The following is a 12,500-nucleotide window of genomic DNA, read 5'->3' as shown; positions in this document are numbered from 1 at the left end:
ACACCCAGACAATGGGATATTATTCAGTGTTAAATTGAAATGAGCTATAGGGTCATGAAAAGACATGGAGGAACCTTAAATGCATGTTACTAAGTGAAAGAAGCCAATCTGAAAAGACTATATACTATATGATTCCAATTATATGACATTCTGGAAAAGGCAAAACTACAGACACAGTAAAGACATCAGTCATTGTCAGAGTGTGCGGGGTGGGGTAAGGATGAATAGGCAGAGCACGGAGGATTTAAATTGTGGCAAAAATACTCTTTATGGTACTATAAAGGTGGATACATGTTATTATACATTTGTCCAAACCCATAGGCTTTACAACACCGAGAGTGAACCCTAGTGTAAACTGTGGGCTCTGGGTGATTGGGACATGTCAGCAAGCGTAGGTTCATCAGTTGTCATGAATGTACCACTTTGGTGGGGGATGTTGATAATGGGAGAGGCTGTGATTGCGTTGGGGGAGAGGGAAGATGAGATATCTCTGTACCTTCTTCTCAATTTTTCTGTGAACCTAAAACTGCTCAAAAATGTTTTTTTAATGAAAAAAATTACATTTACATTCTAAACCAAAACCAAATTATTTGGGTGTTACCCATTATTTTTTAATTAATCTACATCACAAGACCCCTCCACTAGAGAAGGCAGGCAAGAGTTGGCTACAATAATTTTCAAAGTAAACTGAAGACTTTATAACTAATTCGTATATCCAAGAAGTGATTATTTTTTCCATTGTTCCAGTGGTTACAATCCAAGAGTACCATCCTCAGAATAGAAAGCCCTTTTACCTTCTAATGACTCATCTAACGCATGGGCAAATATATCTGTTATTAGCAAATTCCTATTTAACAGATGGGCAAAATGAGGTAGTGAGATTAAATGATTAGCCTATGGCTAATATTTGATTGAAAAGACAAATTTAATTATAGGTTCCATTTGATTTCCCTTCATGACTAGAATTAAATTCTAAGTGTTTCCTGCCTCCCGGTTTGGTGCTTATTTCACATGGCAGTGCAATACATGCTTTATTACACGCTTTAAAATAAAAGGGGAGGGCGAGGAGGCATGAGTACGTTCATCCTGTCCTAAAAACCACAGAGCACAGAATACTAGGTAAATACTCCATCATTCATTTTCAAAGCATTCCCCTTAAGACAACAGTGAGTACTCTCTCTCCCGAGGTTGGTGCAGAAACCTAAGCTAAAAGATATATAGATACACAAGATACCCAAGGATACTTAAGGAATCAAAAAGAAAATCCAGAATTACACAGTCTTAGAATAAAATTGGAAGGCACACAGTTGTATATGTCTTTAGGAATATGGGGAAACCAAAGAGTCTTTTCTAGGGGGAGTTACGGGGTCGGTGGGGGGTTGGGGGGGGTGGATTGGTAAGGGTAGTTTTATATTAACAGAATGTTTAGCAGCAACCCTGAGCAAGTTGGTAGTGTTTTGGAAAATATTTTTTTTTAACTTAGTCACCCAATTCTCACCAGGCCCAACCAACCAACTGCCTAACCCCGTTTTGTTTTGAAAAATAATGTCACAAATCTGTCCAGAGCTGGATAAAATGCACAGTAATGAGTTCATTAGCATGCCATCTGCATACAAAACAAGGAGTTTCCAGGGGCAGAATCCTTTGGTGGGCCTGTTAGAAATCAAATTCTGGGCTAAAAAAATATAAAACACAACTTAGGGAGAAAAATATTACAGCTACACCTTCACTTGGCCCGCTGCAAAGACAGTCTGGCTTCTGAGAGCGCCAAAGTCAGCCAGAATCTCCCCCCCCCCCCACCTTCTTTTTAATTTTAAAACATGTTTTACTACTTAGAGGGTAAAAAACAATTGCTTGCAGCATGAGGTAACGGATGGAGTTTTGTGAATTACACTCATCCCCAAGAAGAAAGACCTAGTTAAAAGCCTCAGTGTCAGAAATCCATTTAGGATTGCCTGTCCTTTGAAAATCAAGCCTGTTTATCCGCCTGATTCACTCAGTAACAAATCAGAAAACTCAAACCTGTCCCCTCCATCTCTTCCGGCCCCCTGCTGCTCCCACTCCACTCTCAGAGAAGGGAAGGATTAGGTTTCCAGAGGCTGTAGCTTTAACAAACCAGAAGCAGTGTTTCTTGCCCCAGTGGTACCCCAAATTTCATCAAGAACTTTGGAATCTGCCTTTCTTCTGTTGCAATCTTCATTTCACCTCAGCTCTCCTGACACACCTGTGAAAGTGTCACCAAATGTTGTATCATATCAACTTTTAAAAACTGCCAACGCTGCTAATGTCTGAAACCTCCTGATGTCACAGCCTTGCACGGGCCTGCAGCCCACAAAAGCATGGCTGGACTTTCAGGATGCACAGTGACAGCATCTTGTGTGGCTGAGGGCAGAGCCTCCTGAGGACAGTGGTGAAATCAGACAAAGCAAGCCACATCCACGGGGTGTCTGGAGAAGGCATTTGAGAAGCCCCTACAGTCTTCTTCCCAATCTGCAGTGAGAGACTCCATCCAGCCCATTAATCCTCTCTCAAAGAGCAATTTATTTAGGTAATTGTTCCTTCCATCCTCCCTACTCCCTCTCTCTCATGAGAGAAATTTCTCCAGAGCCTAGAATCTAGAGAGAAAATATTTTATCTATTACAAATTCCATAAACATCTATTCCCACCCCTGCCTGAGGAAAAAAAAAAGCTGATAAACACCATTCAGGCTCCTGTGCACCAGTAACGCAGCACTGACCAAAAAACTTGAATGTTAGAATGGTTTTCAATCAAGCTATAGAGTAGTGTAACTAAGTAGTTGAGCACATGGATCCTGCAGCTTCGCTCACTACTTAGTGCAAATCCTGCCTACCCTTCGGTGATGTGGCCAGACTTCACTTACTGATTTTATGAGCATAATATACACATAACACACAAGTATCTCATTCTTTACACTTGATACTCTAGTTTTTAATCTATAGCGCATTCATCGATGCATATTTTTTCAGGTCCTTATAATTTAAAGAGGATGGATGTATATCCATCCATATCCAATGAGAAGAGTAATTTAGTCTTCAGACTGGAAAAAACACATATTGGGTAACTGAAGTCTCATTTTGCACACAGCAGAATAAAAGATTAAAAGATCACCTGCAAAGAGTCATTGGGCTGAGATATTCCATGAAATAACATAGACATTATAGGCTTTGAGAACAGGCACTTTGGCTCCAAAATCCACTACAATCAAGAATCTAGGCCAAAAATAAGCCCTTTTTGCCTAACCTTTATATCAACATCAAAATTATGTTTTATTAAATTGAGTAGAAACTGTTCTTAACTATTTTTCCTTTACCAATAAGCACAGCTTGGATTTAATGGTGTGTTACAGCAATTTATTTACAAATCTTGATATCTTTTTGGATTCTAGCAATTAATGGGGAAATAGGAAGTACAGCCAACAAAATTTTCAAAATCAGCTCAGAATCATATTTGGATATGATTAAAGGTATAATATGTTCCATTGGAATACTTCAGTGCTCTATCTTAAAAGAATAAATACAAATATTACTTCTTTCCTGGTACATCTGCTTTTCGCATCATGCTAGAACATGTAAAAATTTTCTATAAAAACTATTGTATTACCTCTTTTATACTTACATATGTATATGTTACTTTTACATAATTGGATTCATTGGTCTTTTATTTGCCACAAATATGAACTGCAGGCCCAAGCCACAGCTCATTCAGACATTTTAAACATACCATTTACTACTTCTTTGTATGGGATATAGTTAGTTATCCATTTTGCCTTCTGGACTAATAGGATTCCTGAAGTCTCCCTCTTTTTCCTCAGCAACAACTTGTAGTCATAGTTGTTATCAATTGTACTTTATTATTCACCATGAAGTTATTGAGCTTGTCAAAATTCAAGAGAAATTTCTTTTAGAGCAAGGCTAAAATATGCAGTTAATGGGGAACACATGTATACCTGTGGCAGATTCATGTTGATGTATGGCAAAACCAATACAATAAAGTAATTAACCTCCAATTAAAATAAATAAATTTATATTTAAAAAAAATAAATGAGTCAGCAATTCCAAGTTGGATAAAGATAAAATGCAATACTTTAGCTTTTGAAGGGAAGAAAAAAAATTGTTATAGCTCATAGAATAAAGTATATCATTGTTGCTGTCTCACAATTTGTAAGGCAACTCTACCAAAATGCCAGGGCACTAGCAGTTCGGGCACTTTGAACATTAATAACAGTGCCCAGCAATGTTAGGAGCCTGAGGAAAAGGAATGGTAATACTGATCCTGCCTTTATCGGAAATTGTTATTATTTTGTTCATCACGGATGTTTTTGCACTAACTTTATTTTTTAAAATATTGCATTAAAGCATTGTCTTGATTACGTGAAAGTTGCACCCAAAGAAAGCACCCATTCCCCAAACTGTAGAACTGGTCCTGCTTTCATAAGTCACCTCCCTCGAACTTCAGGATCGCATCTGTATAACTGAGCCAGTAATCAAGATGATTAGTGAAAGGACCGAAGTAACACGTGTAAGAACTTGCTAACAGTCAATGTTGACATATAGAGACATTTACAGAGCATTGCACAACTCCAAGATAAAGTCATTATATTAAACAGTATATTTAAAGATGTAAGGGTGATGGAAAGTGTAAGTACTGTAACTGAGGACAGAAATTAATCAGAGGCCTTAGAAGGATATGAAGACTTGAAGACACACCCATCTGTAACTAACCATATTTAAATAAAGAAAAAGACATACATTCATAGCCCAAGCAAGCAATTTCCTTTCCAGTTTTCATAATTAATCATCTTCTCATAATTAATCCTCATCTGTAAATTCAGTTTGTCTTCAGATTTACTCTTTTCAGTTCCTAAAAACATTCAATTCTCCAACAATGAAAAATTAATTTAGGAAGAAACACTTTTAATGTTTTCCTCTCACTTAAAAAATTACAGCTCAAACAACACAGGTGAAGTCCTACAAATAGATGCACTGCACATGAGAACTGTTTTAAGTGGAGATCATAAACCTTTTGGTTCAAGGCAGAACTTTCTAGGCTGAAGGCAGGCACAATGCCCCCTGTTCTCATAGCTAATGATGCTTTCCAAGCTGGTTAGAATGCACTGCTAGTTGCATTTTAAAACACCACCTCTGAAAGCCTTTCCTCTCTCAGGATCTTACATCAAGGTTTTGCATTTTCCATAAAACTTTTGCACTTCACCTTCCTCACTCAACAAATCCTGAACTTTACAAGAATTCAGTTTAGAGCCTCTCTTTCCCCTGCAGGTTTTGATCCGGGGGTGGTGATGCAAACAACCAGGAAAGTTTTCCGGTTCTGTTTCAAAGGGGAGAGAAACAATTAAAATAGGTATATAGGAAGCTCCACTCAGGCTTGTCCCTTCTAACAGAGAGTCATTAAGCAACTTTCTAGTGTCATTCAAAGAACTTACAACAGAATCAGTTGATTTTCATCCTCGGCTTTATTAGCTGTGATTTAGGAGCGAGAACGGCCCTGTTGACACAGCTGTAACGTGTCAGGACCTGTAGTCCATTATTGGCTTCAGGCTTCCGAGTTACAGTCCATTCTTGACAGAATCAATCTGAACGTGAAAGCCTTCCCTCTCGGAAACATGTACGTATCTACTAGCAGAAAGTGCTTCTTGTACAACTGAAAACAGTATTCACTTGAGGTAAGTTGCAAGTTCACCTTCCCCAAATCAGCACTGACATGCCATAGCTCTCAGTGTGTTCAGAGTGAGCAGAGGGCTGCAGAAGCCTCTTAACGAAATACCCAACATGGGGGCATGTGTGACACTGGGATCTGCTAGTCAGATCCCAGACTTTGCAAGTGGGAATCGCTGGCTGTTTAACATGCATTCAGAGCCTTGCCAATCTAAAATGGCTGCTCTGTAATACTTTAATTGCAGTTTCATGGAAACAAATTGCTATTTAACTGCAATAAGCATTTCTGTGACTCGGATGAACTGACAATAGGTGAGACTGTGAAAAGCGACAAGTAACATCAACTTGTAAATGATCTTCGTTCCAACAGCCTCTGCAACCAAGGCACAGGATGCAAGCACCCAGGAATAGAATTCCTGGGTGGAAGAGGCTTTGGACATCTTCTCAATTTACAATTATTAAGGCTACCTGGAAACGCTTCACTACAGTGTTTTGATAGACAGATCTTGGATTTACTGTTATTTTATTGGCCCTAAGAAATATTTTATATAAATAGTAGTGCACATTAGAACCTTGACATTCAAGCCATTTAAGAGCTTCATTTTAGGTTATTAGTTTTCAAATATCAGTGCTAATCAGGGCAAAAGAATTTAAATAAATATTAAGAGGATGACAATTTCACAAGCTTCATTTCAGTGACAGTTTTCTCATTTCATATTTTATAAGACACTACAGTCTGTGTTAAACTATTTCCTAATAAGTCATGAAGAGCTGGAAATAGTTTCTTGTGGCAAACGATTTGGTTTGGAAAAGCTTCATTCAGGCTGTTCTGCCTTTCTGGCTGTGTAAATCTAACTAGACAGATAGGTAAAAAAAACATTAAACTCTTTCAGAGGACAATCTTTTTACAAAATTGTTTCATTAGCAAGATTGACAATTTGGATTATTGAGACATTTATATGTATCATAAACTTTTTTTTAAATCAGGAGTTCAGCTGGGCTAAGTCACATTTGCTTTTATTTTTAATTGCACTGGCTTGTTAAGGACTAGGGCCATCTTGCTCTATGACGTGGCTAATATTAAATAAGTCCTTTCAAAATAACAGAGTACATCTCACTAATATCAAATGCAGCGATGAAAGGTGAACAAGCAAATGGGTTTTCTTTTTTTTCCCCAGCAATGTCGGGGTTGGGAGAGGAATACGATCACTGCTCACATCAGAATAAACCCGAGTGTTTTCAGTAGCTTTCTATCCACAGAGCATCCCCATTAGAGACCAGTTTTATTGTTTGAAATGCTTCTGGTTTCAAGGAAGTGTTTTACCTAAAGCAAGACTACTACTTAAATATGTTCTATTGTATATTCATAGCTCCATTAGTCCTTCTCCAATTTAGCACATCAAAGAGAAGGCTTCATCACTTGCATGTGGATTATACTAACATGAGTGACATTTGTAATCTTATAGGTCTGCAACTTAAGAAATGCTTTTAGAAGCTCGTTGTTAAATACGCAGCAGTGCTTGAGGAACCAGCCATATAATAGTTCATTTAAAGTCTTTAATGACCTTAGCCCTCCACATCACTGAATGCCACAGCTGTATTACTGACTAAAAGTTATTAACTATCTCCTTTGAATTTCTACATTATATGGGACATGAATACTCATGCCAAAAAGAATTAGAGAAGATGCTTGCATTCTCATGAACACATTTTTCCTTTTCTATCCTGAAGCGTTCAGTTCATAGTCCCTTAAAGTTATCTTAGAGAAAAAAAAAAAAGAACCAGAACTAGTTCCTAGAAATTCCCCAAGGATCCAACTCTAACAGGTATTGTTTATGTAACTTTTTTTCTGCATGTTTTATAAAGTTCTAATAAACTATTCACTTTAACTTTGCCTTTAAATTCTCCCACAGGTTTATAGGAGATCTTCAGCTAGAAAACTGATTTTTTTCCTCTTGGCCTGGAATCTCTGAGAGCAAGTCCCAAAGGGAAGCTGACAGCTAGCTGAGATGTGGTGAGCCTGACCTCTACAGAACCGATTCCTATTCTCAGAGACAAGGTAGGTCTGTATGGGAGCTTTTCTTTGGAATAAGATAAAATAAAACTTAAAAGTATCAATGTGAACACACCTGGCTTTATTAACCTGTTAAAGAAGCTGCAGTTGGGTTCTGCTCACCTCCAACAACCTCGCAGAGCAGCCTTTCAGATTGCTCCTCCTTCCAGCACCCGCCCTGAGTCCACTGAATCCTTGGCTAAACGTTTTTCTGCAGGACAAATCTGCGGGCAATGCAGGCGCATGTAGGGAGATTCCACTGCCTAGAACTGGAGAACCAAATATCGCCAAGAGTACTACTAAATGAAATCCAAATCCTCCCCCAAACATATGGAAAGGCAGAGTCAGTACAGGAGTGTAAGAACAAAACAAAATAAACAAATCATACGGCAGACCACATGAGGCTAAAAGCTCAGCAGAAAATGGAGGCCTCACCCATCAAAGATGACCCTAAGAGCTTAGGGTTCCTCACAACTAATGGAACTTCAAAATCTGTACAGGTATGCTTTAGAACTGCTATTTCCTTCAAAAGCTATAAACTTGGTAAGAGAACAAGATGGTTATGCCACATTCTTTAACATGCTTTCCATCAATACCCAAGGCTTTCCTATTGAGGAAAAAGAAGAAATGAAATAGTTGAAGAATCAAATAAATGGATATGTATAAACACAAAAGATTCACTGTGATATAGAAGTGTAATGACGTGCCGTTAACAGAATATTCTGAACTTATAAAAAGGACTCCTTTAGAAACATGGCTTTGTACCCCTGCCAAAAATGGCATAGTGAAGTAATTTGAAGAATACCTTATTGGCTCAGAGCTAAATAAAACATTCGCACCACCTCCTTTGACCCCCTAAGATTTTTTTAAAGTAAACTTGGTATAGAACAAAAACACTAAAATTTTCCAAAAAAGAAAAAAGTAAAAGCAGTTTTTAAACCCAAACTCCATTGAATATTTTTTCTTTTAAGTTTTTATTATTTAAATACACCATACTAGAGCAAATGTCTCTGAAAATATCACAAATAAAAGATTTTTTCTTCATTCAGCAAATTAGAAGTAGGGGGGAATTTCTACACAGTAGCTGCTATGAGCCTGATTTTTTTTTTCCATTTTTTTTCCTTTTTTTCATTCTTTTTTTTGTCTTTGCCATGGGAGTAGCAACAGTAGGACAAAAACACTTACATGCATACATACAATGTATTTTACAGAGATACAATAAAAGTGTCTGTGATAGAATATCACAAAAGCCACATCTCTTTCCTTTATCTCATGTTCAGTTTTGATTGAAACACATTTCCTTACAACACTTAAATATATAAAGAGCAAACAGAATGTTGTTAAGGTAAAACACAGGGTACAAACTCTGGCCAGTGCCCTGCTAATTGTTAATGAGGGTAGAAAGCAGATTTGAACGCTTCTTTTAATTAGCTTCATTAGTCATTTCCCTCCTCCCAAGCTCCCTCCCCCCCCAAAGATGTCCTCCGGTGGATCTTTTTTCATTTTCTCTACAGTCTCCCATTAGCCCAGGTTCACGGAGTCCTTAATGTTCATATTCAGTCATTTTAATACACCCATAAATGCGGGAAGAGCAATCAAGACCAAAGAAGGTGCAATGGCATGGAGCTGGCACTGGTGCTAGCTACAAAGGTGACTTGTCTACTGAAGACACATGGGATCCACCTGTGATGAACGAGATCTGAGATGAAGGCACGCATTCTGCATTACTCTGACCTTTTAGCAGACCTGCAAGAAATAAAAACGGGCATCTTAGCTAAAATGCTAAATTTGAGAGATATTAAACTCAAACATGACTGCTTTTGTCTTCCCTACATTCACTAATCTTCTTTTATTGGATTACCTCCCAACTGTGACTTGATAGAGGCTTTCTACGCTACTTACCCCAGCAGTGAAGAACTAAAGCATAACATTTTCTACACTTTTACTAGTGGAGAAAATGAGACAATAAATGGACTACCGGAAAGTTTCTGATGTAAAGTTCTACAGTGAATTACTGAACTCTGTAAAAGCAAGTTTCTTTTTGAAAAGAATGAATTATAACATCTTGCCTTGTACTTGGATCTTAAAGGCAGGTCCCTTCTCTCCAAGAAGTTTTGTGTTAATATTTACAACTGTGTAACCTTTTGCAAGTTACTTAAGGGTCTAGGTCTCGGTTTCCTCATCCTTCAAGTGGGGATAATAAGACTGTAGTAAGGATTACGTAATATATGGGGAGTACATTCAGCAGAGCCTGGCACTTAATAAAAGCTAAACAAATATTGTCAACTATCATTACTAATATCCCCACGTGATGTTTATTCACCATATCCTTCTCCACCTATAGGTATGTGTGTATACACGTGTGTGTACATACACACACACAAAAATATTCAGATGCTACTCTTCCCTATTTCCTATCTGCTATGCCACTTAATATTACATAAATATTATAAATATATGAATCAAACTTATACAATGTGTTCATGACGTGCTCAATTATAGAAGTAGTTCCATGGAAGTCTAACTTTAATGTTTAAGTTAGAAATGATACTCCACACAGTCGTCAAATACAATCTGTTTGCAATTACTGCAATGAAATAATATATATTAGGTTTTTATGGTTTTTAAATGACATTTTGAGCTTCCCAGGAAGTTCTCGGTTCACCCTTTCCCTAACTTACTAAAACCCTGAAGTTTATTAGGAGCTGCAACCCCCTACTTCCAAGCTAATTAAAGTGGTAGAGGCTTAATTCCCCAGAGTAGAGGCTCAGTGTGAGAAAGGTAATTTGTCTGTCCAGAACAAAGCTGCAGCAGCAGCCAGCAAGCATATTTAATAAATGAGCATCAAATGTCCTCTACGATGGACACACACACGACACCAATTATATAACTACTACGGGTGAATTGTGAAGTGGTATGCAAACTAGAACTCTCACGAAATTTTCTTCCAACCAAGGAGATGTGATCTCTTATTTTACTGAAAAACACTATTCTGGATGGAACAATCACTCCTGAATGCAGGAAAGAATTCCAGAGCAGGCAAAATTTATCACAAACAAAACAAACAAAAAAACTGCCACTGCCACAATTCTTGATTCTATGTACATAGCTCTCTACAAGACATTATTCTCCGGAGGGGAGCCAAGTCTCCTTTAGACAAAACAGGCTGTAAGATTTTGTAGATCCTGGAACACTAGTGGTCTGAGATTTTAGTCAAAAGACTCTATGACTTAAAAGCTCAAAATCATTTTTTCTCAGAATATATAAAAGCCAATGACGCAGAACAACTAAACTATACATCCTAGACACCGGGAGCAAATTTCAGGAGGATAAAAGTTGAAAGGGGGCAGATGACGGGGCCTATAACTTTCCATACAATTAGCTGCCTTTAAAGAAGGGATGTACAAATAATCAACTCATTACTTTTCAGCCAGAGGATGCCTGGGTATATTTATTATGCATCATGCACTAAAAACGTAATTGGTTCTGCGAACAGAAGGAAAATGGCCAAAATTAATGTCCAATTTTCCCTACCAAAAATATGGAGAACTAGAGAGAAGAAAATAATAAAATGGAGCTATCTGTCATTTCTCCCCATCCCATCTCCTCCAGAAAAGAAGTGCCAGAGGGTTTAGGAAAAATCATTTTAAAGCCTTCTCTAGGTCCAAAAAGTAGTTTATGTTCCACCAGGCAGTGTTTTCATTATCTCTTCCCCCGTGCCTTCTTGTTAATGTCTCTCTGGACATGTTCAGCTTATCCCAAACCTTTATTTACAAAAATTGCCTTGTGAATTGACCCGGCTCATGGTGAGCCTAACACCAAGGGCAAAAATGTGAGACATTTAGGCCAATGGGGATATGTTCTTAATTAACATCAACCCCAAAACACAGCTTCTCACCAGTGTTTCATAAGAACACATCCTTAAGTTGTATTTCCTTATGCTTTTTAAGAGCTATATTATTTGAAGGCCACCTGTCTCCTTTTGGCTTCCAACATTAAGAAAATACACACTGACAGTCTCTTATTCATTGCCTAATATATCTTGTATTCCAAAATCAATGTCCTACCTCTCCCGCCCTGCAAAAGGTTATGGACTTATATGACAGGCACAATACATGCAATGCTATGAACACGTAAACCAGATTTTCTTTCCAGTTTTCCTCCTAACACCTCCCAACTTTCGTCATCTTATGCTCAGTAAGATGGTACTGTGAGACCATGCTTATACTTATTACACATCTGTGCACTTAGTCCCAGGCTAACAATGCTGTGTCCTGTATTCAGTGCTGTTCAGTCTGGCAACATTTTCCACCTTGTCTCTATATCCTTCAATTTTCATCATGCACATTGGTAACTCTATCATTTTTTATGCCTTGCTAAATCAGGGAAAGAAATGGTATAACACCAGCAACAAACTTAAGATGTAATCTGTAGAAAACTACGACTTTACATCGGAGGTGGTAGGTTTTATTCTTGTACTTCTTTTTTTGGCAAGGGGGCTACCAAGTATAACTACCAATGGCTTTGCCTCCAAACTGAAATGATAACTCAAGATGTTTCTTACCCATTATTGTCCTCAACTGTGCCCTACAGATTCACTTAATTACAGCTGAAAGCATAAAAATCTGTAAGTATTTATATGTATTGGCACTTCTTAAAGAAGCTTGAAATGGCTCATTGATGGTGACTGATTAATTTGCAATAAAAAATTAGACTTTCATTCTTACAGTAGTATTCTATGTAGCTTCCCATA

General features: G+C 37.8%; 1 protein-coding gene across 4 annotated transcripts in view; it reads right to left on the bottom strand.

Annotated features, from left to right (window-relative positions):
- Window positions 1-8,702: 8,702 nt before the first annotated feature.
- Window positions 8,703-12,500, bottom strand: part of LMO4 (LIM domain only 4) — a 16,673-nt gene continuing 12,875 nt past the window's right edge. For 2 of the 4 annotated variants that reach the window (XM_060400647.1, XM_060400649.1), the window contains exon 4: window positions 8,703-12,500. This exon is cut by the window's right edge and continues 1,690 nt beyond it. Coding sequence is in view for 2 of the 4 variants with exons in the window: in XM_004002167.5 (XP_004002216.1) it covers window positions 9,485-9,493 (9 nt within the window). In the remaining 2 variants the exon portion in view is untranslated. The other 2 variants (XM_004002167.5, XM_004002166.4) reach the window with 1 other exon arrangement.

Source organism: Ovis aries, chromosome 1, assembly GCF_016772045.2.
Source record: "Ovis aries strain OAR_USU_Benz2616 breed Rambouillet chromosome 1, ARS-UI_Ramb_v3.0, whole genome shotgun sequence".
Taxonomy (NCBI): domain Eukaryota; kingdom Metazoa; phylum Chordata; class Mammalia; order Artiodactyla; family Bovidae; genus Ovis; species Ovis aries.
Note: the sequence above shows the minus strand (reverse complement) of the source record. Positions and strands in the feature narration are given on the sequence as shown.